The 17,755-nt window shown below is 47.4% G+C and overlaps 1 protein-coding gene and 1 long non-coding RNA gene across 3 annotated transcripts in view; one reads left to right on the forward strand and one right to left on the reverse strand.

Annotated features, from left to right (window-relative positions):
- Positions 1-3,213, reverse strand: part of LOC100577692 (transcription factor btd) — a 52,473-nt gene extending 49,260 nt beyond the window's left edge. Inside the window, exon 1 of one of the 2 annotated variants that reach the window (XR_001706008.2) lies at positions 619-2,022. Coding sequence is in view for 1 of the 2 variants with exons in the window: in XM_026441502.1 (XP_026297287.1) it covers positions 2,609-2,662 (54 nt within the window). In the remaining variant the exon portion in view is untranslated. Of the gene's footprint in view, positions 1-618; positions 2,023-2,608 lie in introns of those variants that run through there. The other variant, XM_026441502.1, reaches the window with a different exon arrangement.
- LOC107965716 overlaps positions 1-17,755 on the forward strand; it is a 48,483-nt gene that overhangs the window by 10,701 nt on the left and 20,027 nt on the right. The window lies entirely within an intron of this gene.

Here is a 17,755-nt window from a genome sequence, read left to right on the forward strand (position 1 = left end):
CTTAACCTTTTGGTGGATGGCTAATACCCGGGATAATACCCCCCCCCCCTTTGGAGGTAGTCTCCGTAAAGATTATTGGTTTCTTATAACTTTTTCCGTCGTTACACGTAGTACAACAGCTATTGAATACGTGGATACGTGTAAAGATTTTAACGATATTACCAATCCCATTGTAAATATTGCTGTGTATATCGTTGGAAAATTGGCAACGGTGAGTAACATTGACACAGGCCTGTATTGTTTTTAATTAAGATGTAAATAAATGAATAAAAGTTCGGTTGTATCAAAGGAAAAGGAAAAAAAAAAAAAAAAAAAAGGGAAACAAATTTAAATCGAGTTACAATTTTACACGTTACAAACCGTGATTTCTACGTATGAGGATATAACGGAAAGAACGGTAGGATAATTTTATAAAATTCGACGAGTTATACACGTTAGATATATAAACGTTGAATGAAACGAATCGGAAAAATCCGTCGATCTTTATTTTCGTCGATTTGGTGGTAAATACGATAGAGATAATTTTCGCGAGGAATTGTCGTAATTGTTAAATTTCGTATACGCGTTATAAAATAAAATGGATGGAACGGAATACAAAACGTTAGAGAATAGTCTCACCTCTTGTGCAGACGGCAGCGTGGATCTACTGGTCGACGGTCGTTCAATCGTGGCGACGAGGGACGCGTTTGACCAGACACGTCACTTCTATCACTCCACTACACTCGTTTCATCAAACTCGTTTGCATATCTTTTTATTTCGAACGTGATTTAAATGATTTTTCTACGGATAATCTTGGACGTATATAAAAACTCTCCAACGATTCTCGATTTCAACAGTTATATACACACAAATATATATATATATATATATCTAAATATTTAAATATATATATATACGTACGAGAAAATATTCGAATGGAAAAAGTATCCCGATTATTTTATTTCCCTGCTTTCGGAAAACGATCCTCCTCGATCGAACATCACCTTCGTAACTGGCAAACTTTTCTACCAACTTCGAGTTCCCACACTTTGCCTCGTCATTCCCGATAAAGTTCTCATAATATTGTCGGTCACCGTGTCACCGAGATTACAACGAGCGTCGAAACGGTGGAAATTCGTGGGATTCTATTGATTACAATAACTATCATAACACACCGATATCCTATCCACGATTCGAACTTCTTGCTCTACCGTTACCGTTGTCAATATTCCTCGACCTTCCACGGCCTCTCGCACGTACATCGGTTCCTCATACCTCTCACCGTCTCTTCGTCTCACAAAACAAATATCCCATCGCTTTATCCTTCCTTCCTTCCTTCCTTCCTTCCTTCCTTCCTTCACGGATCCAGTCCTCCTCCTCCTCGGTTGGAAGAGCCAACTTCTTCCTCTCGAACCACCGTGGACTACTACCGTATCACTCACCGGTGTCGCTCATTCAAGGTGACTCGGCTCCTCGAGAAAGTCAACCCCCGCCGATATCCTCCGAAAAGAAGATCGAGAAGAGGAAAGGAGCGCGCGAGCGAGAGAGGTGCGTGGAGGCGACAGTGAAAATCACGGATTAAAGAAAGGCGCCGCAACAGGTGAGAGAGACGCGCGGAGAGAAAGAGAGAGAGGGAGGGAGGGAGGGATAGGGAGAGAGGGAGAGAAGGAACGAGACGAAAAGGAAGACGGGGCGAGGCAGAGCGAGGAGAAGGGCGACACGATGAGGATGGCATAACACCGCGCTAGGTAGCGGACAGTCGGCAACTAAAGCCCCGAGGAGAGTCACCACCACCTCTCTCTCCTTCGTCTCTTCTCTCGTCCTCTCTTCTGCCGTGTGCGTGCCTCTCTCTCTCTCTCTCTCCACCTCACGCGTGTGTGGCACCGGCAACACACCGACGATCCGTGCGTGCACCTCGAGCCACGTATACGATGTTCCTTATTCTCTCTCCCTTCCCTCTCCCCTTAGCCCTCTCCACCCTTTGCCAACGCGCTCTCTCCTCTCCACACCATCTTCTTCTTCTTCTTCTTCTTCTTCTTTCTCCTCCTCCACCACCTCCTCCTCCTCCTCTTCTTCACCCCTCCTCCACCCTTAACCCACCTACCCAAGTACCCTCCCCTTTTTTTTTCCTTCTCTCTTCTCTCAGGCCACGTCCTTGTCCCTCTCCCTGCTCGCGCAACACCACGCACCAACTGCAACCGCTCGCAGATGCACGTCGAGGCTCGACGCGCTCCTCGCAACGCGCCTCGGTGTGTGCGTTCCGCCGATTCGCGTTCGTGTGCGGTACGTGTACGGTAGGAGGAGTGGGAGGTAGGACACGCGACACGGGCCGGTGGTGGGGGAGAGAGAGAGGGTCATCGAAAGAGGGGATCCACCTCCCCTCCTTCCCCTACTCCCGCCGGTTCACGCGGTGCACCTCTTCCCCGCCGCCCGGATCGCTGTTCTCGTTTTTCCTCGACCGTTCTCCACGTTTTTCGTAACGCTCCATCTACCTCTCGTGCGACTGGACGGACAGAGAGAGAGAGACTCGCAACGGACCGAACCCCGGTCGTTCGACGGAAAATCGGGAAATTGGAATTTTTTCGGATTAAAGATCCCGTTACGAAGGGAGACGAGAGTTTTACTTACCACTTTGACCCTTTCTTCTTCGCTTTCCACCGCGGGATACGTCAATTCTACCATCCTATCTTAATAATCATCGCGAGAATTCCTCTTGCCAAGAATTCCTCGTCCGCCAGTCTCTTATCTCTTGGAGAGAAAAGAGAATAAAGAAATGGAGAGAGAACTATCGTCACACTTTATTGAAACACAGGATAAATCGTTAAATCGTCCCGTTCACCGTGATCTTCCTTGCGACAAGCATTCATATCAACCAAACTTGTTCCTATCGAGAGCACCGAAATTCCCGAACGAAGATGAATCACGAGTTCGAGATACGCGTAGGCGTCGGACGACGGACACGGGGATCCACGACGAGCGGATCGACGACGGAACGGAAGAAAAGTGGCGATTACCACCGTCCTCGGCCACGACTGCTACGTGCCCGAGGTTGCGAAACTCACCCCCTGAAAGGGAGCCCCGAAAAAGAGGGGTGCCGAGGCGGTCTCTCCCTTCTGATTCCCACGCCACGATATAGCTCTCTCTCCTCCTCCCCTTTTTCCTCTCCTCCTCCTCCTTCTTCTTCTTCTCCTCCTCCTCCGCTTCCTGATCCACGTCGCCGACGCGGACTCCTCCCTTGGAGCAGCCACTCGAAACTCGAACGAGAGAGGAGAGGAGAGCAGAGCAGAGCAAACACGACCCCCCTTGCTTTCCTTCCCTTTCCCCTCCCATCCCTCCCCTCCTCTTCCCTCGGCAACAGTTCGCTCGACCAACCAACCCTCCTCGTGTCGTCCTCTCCTCGTGGAAACGCGAGGGATCTCTTCTCGACGGGGCTTCGACTGGATGCAACTGGTTGCAACGTTAAGGCTAACGATGGATAGCCGGCAGCGTGCTAATCTCGTGGAATCTCTCCCTGGCCACGTTTCGATCACGTACGCCTCGGAAGGATACGTAAGAAGACGTCGTTCTCTGTATCGAAGGATTTATGACAACGTCTTATATCTTAATTACCTCTTCCTCTCCAGACTTTATCTTTTGTTAAAGGGTTAATTCTACGATTCCACGGATTTCTTTCCCCTTTTTCTTCGATCTAACGCGATTCGAGTATTCGAAAGGATGCGTACATCTGCTGAGAAACGATCAATTGGGAAGGCACGCGTTCGATCGTACGCGAAAGCGAAGGGAAGGATTGAGAGCATCGGGAAGAGAAATGAAGATTGGAGCAAATAAAAATTGGGAAGGGGGATGGAAAGGAGAGAGCGTTATATCGGGGTGAGCACGGGTGTCAGCCGATGTTTTAATTAATGTATCGATAGCGGGCCGAGCACGGATTTATCGAGCTTCTCCCGGTGTGCTCCAAAAACCCACGCAACGGCCCTTCGATAATAATTAGGATCTCGGTGGCCAATTTCCTCTTTCGAGAGCGAGTTTTATCCCAACTCTCGATTCCTCCTCCCCTCCAATCCATCCTCGTCCGATTAATTATACCAGGGGTAAATATAATATGTTAATCGTTTGATATTATGTATATCGGAGGTGGTAATTGAGACCGTTTCACGAAAGCACGCGATCGGCACGCGATGATCGGCTTGACGAGTCGTCGAATTTCGTGCAAAAGGGGGAGGGAAGGGGTCCGTGTTTCGTGAGAGAATTCGCGATATCGGTTCGCGGGTTTATGCTTATTTTTTAGAACCCGTGTTCCCGTGTTCGCGCTTCGAATTCGCGATCGTGTCGATAAACGGATCGGGTTGAGGGAGAATCGGCGTGCTCGATTTCGTAAACGAACAACGGCGCTGCCGTTCTTTGTTCTTCGCGGGGGAAAACCGGTGCACGTTGATCCGAGGAAAGGTTTAACCCAGTCGGCCGACCGATTTATAAATAAACACCGATAAGGAGGGATTATCGTTGTTTGCGTAACTTTCGGTGTGGGCGTCGTTCAGACGTCGTCCATTGATCGTGCGCTATTCCCTCGTCGGTATTATACATCGACTTAACTTGTTGTTTTTTTTTTTCTACACGAAGAAGGAACGTTTTCTTTTATTTTTTATTTTTTTCCATCCGCTGCCTATTTCTTCTTTTCGAAGAAGTTGGAGTAGGTCGGTCATAGGATGAACTTTCTATTCCGAGTATATAATAGACTCTGTTAATATTGTTTTTTTTTTTTTTTTAGCAAACGTTATCCATGCCACAACGAGAAGTTCGTCTCGGAGAAACAAATTAAATTTATTGGAATTGTTTTGAAAATTAATCGACGGTTTTAAATAAAGCCTCTCGATATAAACGAATCTTTAGAAGTAGAAAAAGAAGAAGAAAATCCTTGGTAAAAAAGTGAGTGTTGTGAAATGTATCATAAACAACTCGTAATCCAAAACATTCTTGTTATTTGCTTCCGATAAATCATCGAATCAGCACGGTGCATCGATTTCGTCACGATACTTGTTTGTCTCTGTCAGCCACCCACTGCGAAAACATCCGCGCGCACAGTAAAAACCAGTAATTGACTGAAATCTAATCAATCCTTCTTATACACCGGCAGCGGAAAGTTTCGCTGTAAAATTTCTCGCAAGATCAAGATCGCGATGCTCGCGTCGATACGCCGTTTCTCTCATCCCGATCCAACGATGTATCATTCTCTCTCTCTCTCTCTCTTTTTCTTCGATCCAAGCACAAGATAAACTGCGACGCGATTCGATTCGATTCGATCGGTTTCGAATAATAATCACTTCGAGTTTATTCTCGAAAAATTGCGATTTCGAATAAATTCGAGGGGGGAAGAGGGCGACGAAAGAAAAAAAAAAGAAAGGGAATAACAATTATCTATCAACATTCTATTTCCATCGATGAGCTGAATCGATCGCGCGCTCTTATCGATGCGATTCTACCTAAAAAAAATTTGATTCGCTCGGAGAGGGGAGGAAAAAAGCGTGGAATCGTTTGACACTTGGCGCGGCTTGATCGCTTGCTCGGGCAAATATTTTGCATTGAACAGATGACCCGGGACGACCCGTCACGCACCATTCCAACGATTTCTTCCCGCTTCGCCTCGGTATCTGGCTCGTGGAAACGACGAAAGTGCCGATTTTTCGGCCAGTGGAATATTTTTGCCCCGCGATACGCTCGGCGCTCGCGTTATCGTGCGTGGGCGTAACGCTTCGATAACGGGGGCCCGCGAATCTCGTAAATACGCGCCGAGAAAAAAAGAAGATACTCGTTTCCAATTTCCTCCGGTTTTCTTCAGAATGATCAACGGGGTGAGATTTTTGCTTGTCGTTAATGAAATGGATGCAAAGTCAAAGGAGTTTGATCGAAAATCAATAATTTGAATGAATAGCATGGAATCTACAAGGATTCGGGATTGAAATCAGGTACGTATTCATCAAAAAGAACGCTTAGAAATTAAGAAGAAGGAGACGTCCAAAGAAAATTATTGAGATTATCGTCGATATTATACAAACCTTCATCTCTCTGCTACAATTTTCTGTCTTGCTCCGCTCCTCCAAAGGGACAAAGAAACAAAGGAAAATCGTCGAACGGTAGTTGGATTTCCGCGTACCGATCCGAAATCCAGCACGGATCTCGAGAGGCTCGTCTCATCGACTAGTCGACGAGCGTGCCCCGGCGAGGCCATAAATTGCGATCCTCGGATAGAGCAGAGGCGCAACAACACGAAACTGGGCTGTGGTCGCGATGCCAGTCCGCACCGCCAAGCGGTAGCCTCGACTGAATTATCGTTTCGGTTTCCGCCCAAGAAGCGCGCGCTTTCGCGAAACCGTTCGAGCATTCATCCTCGCGTCGGCTGTCGAGCCGCGCGAAATCCTTCTCCTCCGGTTGTTGGAAATGCAACGAGGCGACGCAAAGAAGAATAAGAAGAAGAAGAAGAGGAAGAAGAAGAAAGGAGGAGAAGGAGAAGAACGACGGGTTGACGCGTGCGCGAATGGTGTCCACGCGTGAAATCCATAGAATCGTCGTCCCCCTCGCGAGAGGAATATTAATATAAATTTGTCCGGTATATAAGGAGGCGAGGGAGAGGGGAGAGGCGGCCGTTTCACCCGTCCGCGGTGAATAGAGGAGAGAGAGAGAGAGAGAGGAGAGGCGACGTCCGCCTCGAGTGACCGTTTCCCTTTTTCGCTTTTCTCTTCCACGCCGTCTCTATTTAATTCTATGGCGCCGGCGTGTACCATATTCCGCGAATGCGTCGGAGGTAAAAGTCTCTTTTTTCCTTTTCAACTGTTTCCTTCTGTTTGCGCGTTCACGTATGGTTAATAAATTGTTATGGGTGAGCGGGATTGAATGGGTCTCGATTTGTAAAAGTAGGATGCGACCGTGTTTATCTTCGAGACGAAAGTCTCGAGGGGAATAGATATGTTCGAAAATCGCGTACAAGTTCCGTTCTTTTTCTTTCTTTTTTTCTTTCGAGAGTTCGGATTCGTGTAAAAAAAAAAAAAAAAGAAAAAGGGGAGAAGTCGATTCGAGCGCTTTTCACTTCGAGTTATGAGATTATTCTTTCGGTGCGTGCGAATCACGATTCTTCGACACGGGAACAAAGTTTGTTGCTGCTCGTTCGTTCTTCGGTTAATTAAACCAGCGTGCGTGAGGAGTAAGGGAGGGAGGAGAGGTAGGTCCTCTTCTCTCGAGGAGAAGGAAGGAACGGCAATCCCTTCTCGAGCGCGCTCGATGATGGCAATTAAATTAAAGCGAGATCTCGGCCGGTCTTGTAGACGATTAATCAGCAACGCGACAATCGGACGTTTCATTACGTACAAGTAGACTTGGAACCGATCACTCCCTCACACGTATGCAAATTAACGAACCGTCGATGTTTCCGTCAGATCGTTCGAGTCCTCCAAATTGATCTTTCAATCTTTTTCTTTTTTTCTCTCTCGAAAAGAAAGTTAAGAAATTATTATTCCAAAAACATTATGCTGAATTTAGGATCGAGTTAAGGTGAAGTTACATAAATTCTAAACGCGAAATGAAAATTCGACTTTGACTTCGTTTTCAAAAAAAGAGAAGAAAAGAGAAAAAAAAGAACGTTCGACGTATCGACGATCGTCTAGAAGGGAGAGAGATAGCAATCTCTAAAATCCTGCGCGCCGAAATGTTTCACAGATCTGCGAAACGAAGCGTATCCGAATTCGATAGATGTTTGGGTTCGACGTTTCGGTCAAAGTAGGTCCTTGACCGTCTCGCTATTATTCGTCTGGGTCACAGGCATACAAATAGACGCTACGAAAAGATCCTACGACGCTATCCACGCGCGCTTCTCTCTCCTTTTTTTCGATTCTCTTGCAATTTCTTGCGACAACGTTATTCCGATATCCAATATTAAAAAAGAAGAAGAAAAATTGCAGATCATCGAACTCGCTACGGGTTTTAAATCATCCGGGAATCGAGGTCGTTAATAACGGATTCATCGTAGCGTTTTTAAAAATGTTTGTTTACGCGGGGATTTTTGTTCGAGCGGAGAGAGAGGGAAAAGCTGCGATAATATCGCGATAGACGATCGAGAATTTATCGACGCGCGAAAACTTGGCTCGTGACCGTTCGTTCCCTCGCTAAAAAAAAGAAGAAAAGAGAGAAAAAAAGAATAATTATCGTTGCCGATACTTACCGGTATTTATTGCACATTTGCCGCGTCACCGTTGCCCCGGTAATTACCATTTTTCGCGTTGCAAATCCGCCGCTGTACGGATTATAAATATAGATTGCGTTTACGCGCCTTCTCTATTCGCGCCGCGTCGTCGTCGTCGTCGTCGTCGTCGTCTTACGCAAAAAAATACACGCGCGAGATCGATACCGAACCGTGCTCGTTAACCGATCTCCTCCTCCTTCTCCTCGCTAGGTGAAGAAATTTCAACAGCGTAGTTGTTGCACAGGGGACGAGTGTTGCAAGGGTTCGAGAGAAAAGGAGAGAAGAAAGAAGGGGGAGGGATAAATGCGAAGAAAGGCCAACACTCGTTGAATAACCCCTCCCCTCCTCCCCCTCTCTCTCGTTTGAGTTTAATTTATTTAAAACGATAACCGCGAAATATTGCCGCGCGTCGTATAAACGAACGGGCTGAAATCCCCGCTACGAGAAAAGTGTTTTTAAAACAAGAGCAAGACGGCCGGTGTTCGGTTTTCAAGTTGTTGCCAACCGGTATCGAATCAATTTCCTTGATGATCGCGTTCTTTACACCGCGGTCAAAACAAGGTGATACGCCGGGCAAGTAAACACATTTGTGGGAAAAAAGTGATTAAAAAAAAATACACGTGTATATAAATGGCAATCGTGATCGAGATGGACGAAAACCGGGCGAATAAAATGGATGATTCACGAGCGGATGTATCCTTAGCGGCGATCTCTTAGGAGGTAGAAAGTTGGGAGAGAGAGAGAGAGAGAGAGAGAGAGAGTGGGAGGCAATTGCGAACGGACGAATTGGTATGCCCCGGCATTAGCATCGTTCGCGGAAATCGGGCTGCGTCGATCGGCGTGGCCGAATAAATGAATTTCGATACGCAGGAGCCTGTGCAGTTTCTATATACTGCTACTTGGATGGGACCTAGATTCGCATAGCAACGTGTGCTCGCTCGAGGTTCGCTCGGAAAAAAAGTAGGTAACGCGCGCATACAGAGAGAGAGAGAGAGAGAGAGAGAGAAAGGGACATCGCAACTTGTCACCGATCGCGAAGAAAATTAATCGTCGCCGGTAAACGTTGCACACGGATATTTATTTCCCGCCAAATCCTTCCGATTTTTGAAACGCGAGCCTAAGCGCACGATAATCGATCCAGCAATATATTTTACCGCTCTCCGTATCTTTCGATTATCTCTGCAAGTTTCTTTCCTTTTTAAATCTATGCGTCCTATCGTCTTTACTTTCCGATTATCGCTCTTCCCTTCCCTTATCCGTCCAATCGATCGCCTTTTATATAAAAGAAAAAAAATGCACCTGTTTAAATAAACAGGTAGAGGTGACATTTATGAAACATAATTGAAATAATTAGCACGAGGAAAGATGGAGAATAGAACAGTCGTTGCCTAGCCCGATATTCTAGCCGGCAACTCTTGCAATTAATTAACGGGCGTGGGGAATAGAGATAACAGATCCTTAGAGTATAAATTTCGAAATAAGATCTCGTACTAGAACTAGATCTCGAGAACTTTTCCTCGCTCGTAATATCTCTTTCTTCGTTAGTCGATCTAAACGTGAAAAGTAAACGAAAAATTCTGATTTCCTAGAATCGGTTCTTGGACGACGGTCTCTCTAGGAGTTCGGCAGGAGTTGAAAGAGGGACAAGGGAGGAAAGAAAAAGAAAGAGAGAAAGAAAGGAGGGGAAGATAAGAGAGAAACGAGACAAGGAAGGAAGAGAGATCGATGCATAAAGAAAAAGGACTGCGGATCGGAGTCTGTTCTGGGATTCTGCATAATTCATTCGGTTAGCCGGGCGAATGCATATTATACCTCAGGACTATCTAGCCGAGGCGAGGATCGGGAGATGCAAGGATCTTTGCTCCGAATATGAGACCGAATCGCCGAATCGTCTGGAGATAGTACGGTATCGATAAACGAGGCGGACCAACCTCGAGCCGCCCTCCCGATCAGGATCCACGGATCCTGCAATCGTATCTGGGGGAATCGAGGCCGTTTCTATACGAGCGGCAAAAATATTCGAAAATATATACTTTTCTTCGAGCGACTCGTTTCCCTCGCGAATAATATCGCAGCCGATACATTTATGGAATAGATCCGCTCTATCTCTCTCTCGAAAGAGAGCGTCTGGAATTCCAGAGAGAGATCCAGAGAGAGGGAAAACTCGACCCACCCCTCCTCAACTTCGAGGAGGATCTTCGAGGGAAGAGGAGAGACGCGACGGCAGATGACCGGCCGGGGGAGATCCGCGACAATGAAAGAATCGTTGCGTGGCAGAGGAAGCAGCAGCGTGCGTTGTTTCCCGCGAGGGAACGACATTCCATCTGCTCCACCTGTCTATCGATTTTTCCGGAAGGAAAGGGGGTCGACCGGTTCCGGACGGGATGATGGAAGGAAGGTGGCTGGCTTGCGCCCGTACGGGTGGACCTCCCCTCCCCTCCCCCTTCTTCTTCTTCAACGTTTTTGAAGGAGCCATCACCCCGACCCCGAACCGGAATCAAGTTCAATTGTCTCCCGGTGGCTTTTGGGCGCGTGAGAAATCGCGAGGAGCAGCTGTTCCGTTCCTTGGGGTTGGTTCCTTCCACCCGTGTGACGTCACGTCGCATCGCGTCACGTTTCTCGTCAGAGAAGGTGGAGGAGGAGGAGGAGGAGGAGGAGGAGAGGACTCGACGAGAAATGCAAATTAGGGGAGGAGGAGTGTCCAGAGAGGGAAGTGTGGAGAAGAAGAGGAAAGGGTTAGAGGCATTCACCACCGAACGAAATAAAAGTTGGCCTTATATATCCTTTTTCGAAAATCACCCTCTCCCTTCGTGCGAACCTTCGTTCCCACGACCGCCCTCCGAGACGCCGCTCTCTCTCTCTGCCCTCGCGCATTTTTTTTTTTTCTTCTTTTAATTAAAGTTTCAACGTTGTCGCCGTTGTCCTGCGGGAACAATGCGAATTGTAACTCGTGTCCAACCCGTTCCAAGCTGATTGTTCGCGCTTATAAAAGATCCCCGACGAGGGTATGGGGATAATATAAATTTAAAGAACGGAATTCCGTTCGAAAAACCGGAACGAATTTTCCGCCCCTCGATCGATCGAGAGAAATCGTGGAGAGAAATCGTCGAAATTGAGGGAAACTCGAGGTCTTCGAAAGTGGTCTGGAAGGTCGGCCTCGTCGGTGTTTCGTAACACGGGTTGACGCGGGGAGAAGTCGGCGCACCGGCTGCATCACGGGACTCCCGCATAAAGGCGGATGTGGCCTGGGCTGGCGGGCCGGCCGGTTGTCGTCGTCTCCATGGCATTTTGAATTGCAGATAATCAGGCACGATCGACAAGGATGATAATCGTCCGACGCTTAGACATGCAGTGACTTATCTGCCGGCCACCCGAGGCTTACCTGTCTCTCGGATACCATTCCTTTCCCTGTGCAACGAGAGAGTGGACAGGATCGATAAGGATCGGGATGAGTCAGAACCTCTCGTGACCTCGGATTTATCGCTCCCAACGAAATGGACGGATTTCGTTCTCCGATCTCCCGATCGTTTTTCCCACCATATATTCGTTCGTTTATCACTGCTCTCTTCCAATTAATCGAGTCGATTAGAAAAACTTTCTTTGAAAAACTTGTTCCTTCCTCTCCCGAAAAAATTCGTCCGTTCGAGAAACGAGCCGCAACCTGACCTGTTGCAACGCGAAATCCGAAGGGAGGAAAGTCCGAGTAGGGGAGTTTCGGTTTGGGGTGGCATAGGTGTAGCATAGGGCGCTCCCACGTTGAGGCGCACGGTGCCTCCAGGTGGCAATCTCCTTCCATCCCCTACCCTAAGGCTAAGAAGAACACGAGAGGCGGCGGCCCTTCCATTGTCGCGGAGGGAGTTATTAACGAGAAGGGGATCTCGAGGCAGCCTCCTCGTGTGGGAATCGCGCAAGCTGCGCAGGCGTCCACCCCGAGCACTTCTTCCTTCCCGCCAAAAATCTTTACCTTCCTTCCTTCCTTCTCTCCATCTCCGCTTCTTTATTTTCAACTTCTCTCCACATATTCTATTAGCAAATAAGTTTTGCAATCTTTTTCTCTGTCGATTCGAATCTTATTCTTTCGTTTTTAAGCAGAGTACAACATGGCTTAGAAAATCGGACGTCGAAGTTGTATCTTTGCAGAGATCTTTGGTAAAAATAAAGATTAAAGTTTGGAAATTTTAATTTGGAATACGATCGAAGGAAGAATTTATTTATATTTTATCGGGCGCGAAAGTATGTAATTGTTTGTGAGAAATAAAAAAAGCCTCGTGCCCCTCGCTTGGAACGGAGATTTGGCACGGATGGAGGGAAGAATCCTAGAATGCGTAGAGATTCCCTATGGGAATTCAGGTTCTCGCTTACAAACAATGCATAACTGAACGCGTTACGGGGAGGACAATGATATTTCTCTCTCGGATCCGGTCCGTGGGGGAACGAGTATTGTGAAGGAATTTTTCAAGGCACGCACTCCCACGTGGGGTATGTCGCTACCCCCAAGCAGCACGCTCGCTCCTCGTGGAGGGGCGAGCACGTGTGGGAATGCGAGTAAAAGCGGCGGCTCTGTTCGTGCCTCGCTTTTTCCCTCCCTCCCCCTCCTCCCGGCCCGAGTCGTCGCCGCGAAACGTGCCACGCCGCTGGGAAATCGTTTACTTTTACGCCTGTAAAACGATCAGTCCTCCTCTTCCCAACCAACACCTGCCTTCGACAAAGATTCCTCTTCCAGCCGAAGGAAGGAACGATTCGAAATTTACACCCCTTTAAGAATCTAACCGAAACAATTTGGAAATTATTACCGTAAACCGACTTCAATTTTCAGATTTAAAGAGGAAGAAGAATGCCGTCAATGCGATGGAACATTAGAAGATAGGAAATTAAGAAGCGTTACTCTCGGCGCGGCGTCCTCTCTCTAAAGATCGCGCGTGACGCGTGGGTGGGTGACAACGCGGCGCGGACACAATGGCGCTGCCACGCACGCGTGTCCTTTCGCGGCACGAAGAAATCCGCGTTTGCCCACTCGGCTCGGTCGAAAAACGTGTCCGACGTGTACAGCTGCGCCGTATCTCGTCGTCGCCCGCGCTATTGTTCCTCCCCGCGTTATTGTCCCTCGTGTTACAACTCGTATCGGAGGCCGTTGCACCGCCTCCTCCTCGCGAAAAATGGTCCTCGCGAACATCGCGATCGGGGTAATCGTGGAACGGCGCGAAACGATCGGGCGGATTAAGATAAGCGAGGTGGCGGCCGATGCTCGCCCGCTGGAGATAAGTTAATTGGAAGGCGAAGGCGCTCGTCGCGGGAGGAGGAGGGGGGGAAGGGAGTTGAATCGTTTAGCGCCGTGCACCGTCTTATTACCTCTCTCAACCGGCCCTTATCGAAACCGAGGGCCGAGTGATTAACGCGGATCGCGATTTTATTGGGTCCGGTTAATTGAGATTTGTAGACGCTCCTTCCCCCGCCTGGGAATAATTCACGATAAGTGCGCACACGTACTGGATGCGGAGGAAGAAGTCGTGGAACGGAGCTGTTTCGCAATCTGATTTAATCCGTCTATAAACAGCTGTATTTGGTCGGCGCACGAGAACGAGCGAATAAAGGTTGAGAATTTTCCAATAAATTTTCCGATTAGATACGAACGAAGGGATTATTCCTCTTTCTTTCTTTTTTTTTTACGATTGTAACTCGTGATCGAATTCGAATCTACCGTTTCTTTCTTTCCATCGAAAAAGTTCTTTCGTTTTTAGGAAAGTATTTTTAAGATTTTCGAGCGATATGCATTCCAAATTAAGAGATCAAAAAATTGTCGAAAATAATTTGCACGCTACTGTATCTTTGCAGAATGAATAAGAAAGATTTAAATTTGGAAATTTTGAAAATCCGATTTAGATCCGAGAATCGAAATAATCAAAGTAATCTTGTATCTGATTCGTGTAAAATCAAATCTTGAATTTGGAAAAAATATATCTTAACCATATATCGAATAATTAAATATCGCGTATCTCAACGTGTTACGTTCTAATTACCCGTCCATACCTGTCTACGAAGCCGGTTGGAAAACATCGAATTTTTCCTATTCGCCTCGTCGAAGAGGCGTCGCGTGAATCATCCCGGCGCGTGGGCAGCCGAGACTTTGTCGCACACGAGCGAATAGCGTGTACACGCGGCGGCGAACAGGACCTATTTCGCCGCGTTGTGATCGGAAGCGGCTATTACCGACCGAGCATCATGCTTCCACTCGTTATTACCCAAATATCATAGAAAAATATAAATAACTATATAACCTTTCTCTCTCTTTCGTCAGATCGTTTCGAGAAATTCTCGTGGATACGATTTAAAAACACGATGAAATATTCGATAATAATAATAATAACACGTTCTGCCGTCCCCGCGCATCGATATCGATTTTCTGGCCGGCCGGTGTAGAGGCAGCCATCAATATTCACTTTCCGGCCGCTGCATTATTCAAGCGCGGCCGGCGCACGAAGGACCTTCGAAGGTGGACAAGTGTCTTCGCCGAGGTCGACGCAGCTCGTTTTCACGCCGCCCTCCCCTCCCCGCCGTGACGAAATAATTGGCCGGCGAAAACTAATCGATCCGATCCGATGGACGGAACGGAACGGATTTTCGTACAGATATCGCGTGGACGACGATACGCGTATCGCGTACACGTTCAACACGCGTACCATTTAATTGGACACGCGAGCGGCAGGTAGCGATAATCGCGACGGGTCGCGTTTCAATCCTGGCGGAGCGGAGAGAAAAACCGAATTCCCCTCGAGTTATCCTCATTGGCCCTCCCCCTCCTCCCGCTGGCCCCGATTCTCCTCGAGAGGCATAAGTTACGGGAGGCGCGATCACGTTTCCATCACCCTCTTCTCCCTCGACGATTCTCCTTCGACGTATCGCCGAACGGCATTCCGCTTCGTACGAGCGCTCGAACGTGCAAACACTTGGCGGTTTTCTTGCGAGACTATGCGGCTACTCGCGAAACGGCCGCGCGATTTAAAGCCGGCAAAAATATTCCGCTTCGAGGGCAAGAAATTCTCCTCGATCGATGCTAATCGTTTTCGCGGAATATGCACCGTTTTCGCGTGACGTCACGGGAAAGGGACCCGTTACCCCGTTCAGGTGGCAAATTGGACTGCCAGGCTACGTCACGGTGACAGAGAGAGATGTTAGAATTTATCCTCGAAAAATTTGATTAATTTCGTAATCGTATATTTAGTTGTCGCGGATTAATCGTAATTTACGATTGGCAAAACGCCTGGCTTTTTTCCCTATCTGAAGCGAAGTGCTGTACAATTAGGGATTAATTGATTGTTTGGGAGTGGTTGGGGATTGAATATCGGGACAATGACGGGCCGAACGATTGTACCGTAGCAAACTGTTGTAAACCAATGGATCCGCGAATCGTTGCAAAATCGCATTCACCACAGTCATCCGAGATAATCACGTTACACGTGCCTCTATCTTGTACCGTACTATCTTTAAACTTCCGTAGGCGTTCAACATCTTTCTTCTCTCCACGGTGTATATTCTTTCTCTCGTTCGCGATAGATACGATATTATAAATGAAACGTCATTACTTTGGCGAAGAGCCGAGTGTCGAAAGGTTAAAGGGGATAATTAATTTCACTGCGCGCGTGTCACGATCCATTAGAGGCGAGACGAGATCTGATTTCCCTTTTCCTCTCGTCTAAGTAAGATACAGATAAATCTCGAATATATATAAACGAATCTCGATCGACTTGGAACCGAGGCGAGTTTCGTCTAACGAACGAGAAGAGGAAGAACCGGACGCAAATCTTAACGACCCGATAAATGTCTCGTCGTGGAAATTGACAATGAATTCTCTCCTCCCTGGGAGAAAGCCCCGGGGAGGAGGAGAAATTTATCTTCATTCGAAAACATTGGGCCACCCCTTCGGGGAGAACTTCGTGGGAAACTGTCGGACAGCTGAAGAAAAAGAAAGGGAGGAGGAAGGACGAAACCCCCAAAAATAATGCTCGTACACCCCTTCTCGGGATCACTCTCCTCTACTACGTACTAAAAACCCTCCCGGCAGATGCACCCGTCCAATCTTATCCATTTTAAACTCGCTCGAAGGGAGAAAAAAAAAAATTTTAGATTTCTCTTCCTCCCCGCGGATCGAAGATTCAGATTCATGATCAACCGTCGAACGTTGGTTTTTCTCTGGAGGCGCGAGCCGAGGAAGAAATTGATTGTCCCGCATCAATCTTCAGCCAAGGCGAATATTATTATTCGAGGACGCGTTGATATAGAGATCAAGTCCGACGATTTGCCAGCTTTCGTCCACCCCATCCCCTCGGATCCTCATTCGTAATCGGGAGCGGAATTAACCGGTCATCGTTTCGCCTACTGATTGCGCTCATTAATAGAGAAAATTAATGAGCCGGTCGACTCGCTTCTAGCCGCGAATAAATCATCCGCCTTTGCCAATCAACGTTCACGTCGGAGGACGTTGTTCCATCATCGTTTTCTCGATAAAGAAAGAGGAAGAGGAGCCGCTTTCACGAAAATTTCGTTTCGTATCTTTGAAGGAAAGGAAGGAAGGAACAGGTATATTCGTTATTTAACCTTGTAATAATAATAATAATAATAATAATGGAAGGAGATGGAATAGAGGGAAGTTTTCTTCACGTTCGCTTCATCATCGCTTTCCGTCGAAGGACGTTGTTTCATCATCGTTTTCTCGATAAAGAAAGAGGAAGAGGAACCTTTCACGAAAATTTCGTTTCGTATCTTTGAAGGAAGGAAGAGGTATATTCGTTATTTAACGAAACCTCGTAATAATAATAATAATAATAATGGTAGAAGATGGAAGAGAGGGAAGTTTTCTTCACGTTCGCTCCATCATCGCTTTCCGCGGAGCAAGAATCTCCAGGTTTTCGATTAGTGAGAGGTTTAAAACGCGCCGATAAAACGTTTTTACAACGTGCGAATGGAACGTGGTGCGCGCGAAGCGTAATTTATCACACCCACGGACACGGCGTTCAGCCATTTCTCTCCACGACTATCAATCCGCGATCTCCTTCATCCGCGCGCAGGGGGAAAAACGCAGAAGAAAAAGAGGAGTACGGTTAATAAAGCTTCATCCCGATAAACGCACCCCCAACGCGTACGCGAATTGTCGTTGTTAACGATTACAGTCATCAACGTCGTCCCCTTATCGCTCTATTAAACTAACTTCGCCTACATCTCTGTCAATTTTATTCTTATTATATAACATTTCTCCCCGAATCGAACATCTTTTCCTCTCCTTTCTTTCTTTCTTTCTTTCTTTCCAAGATAATCTCTGTCCACGTCTTCTCAAACCGGTCTACTCGAGTTTTTAACGGCTATCCAATAGCGAATGGTGGCGAGCCTATTCCTTCTTTCGCGGAATAATTCATCGTCCGATTAACGCCCCTGCTCTAATCGCTCGCGAGCGCTCGTTCCTCGAAGGCGAGTCGAGGCGAAGGGGTTAAGGCGAGTTCACAAGCCCGGGGTGTTGAGGAGGAGGGAAGGAAAGGGAGGGAGGGGCGCGCGAG

Source organism: Apis mellifera, linkage group LG1 (genome assembly GCF_003254395.2).
Source record: "Apis mellifera strain DH4 linkage group LG1, Amel_HAv3.1, whole genome shotgun sequence".
NCBI lineage: Eukaryota > Metazoa > Arthropoda > Insecta > Hymenoptera > Apidae > Apis > Apis mellifera.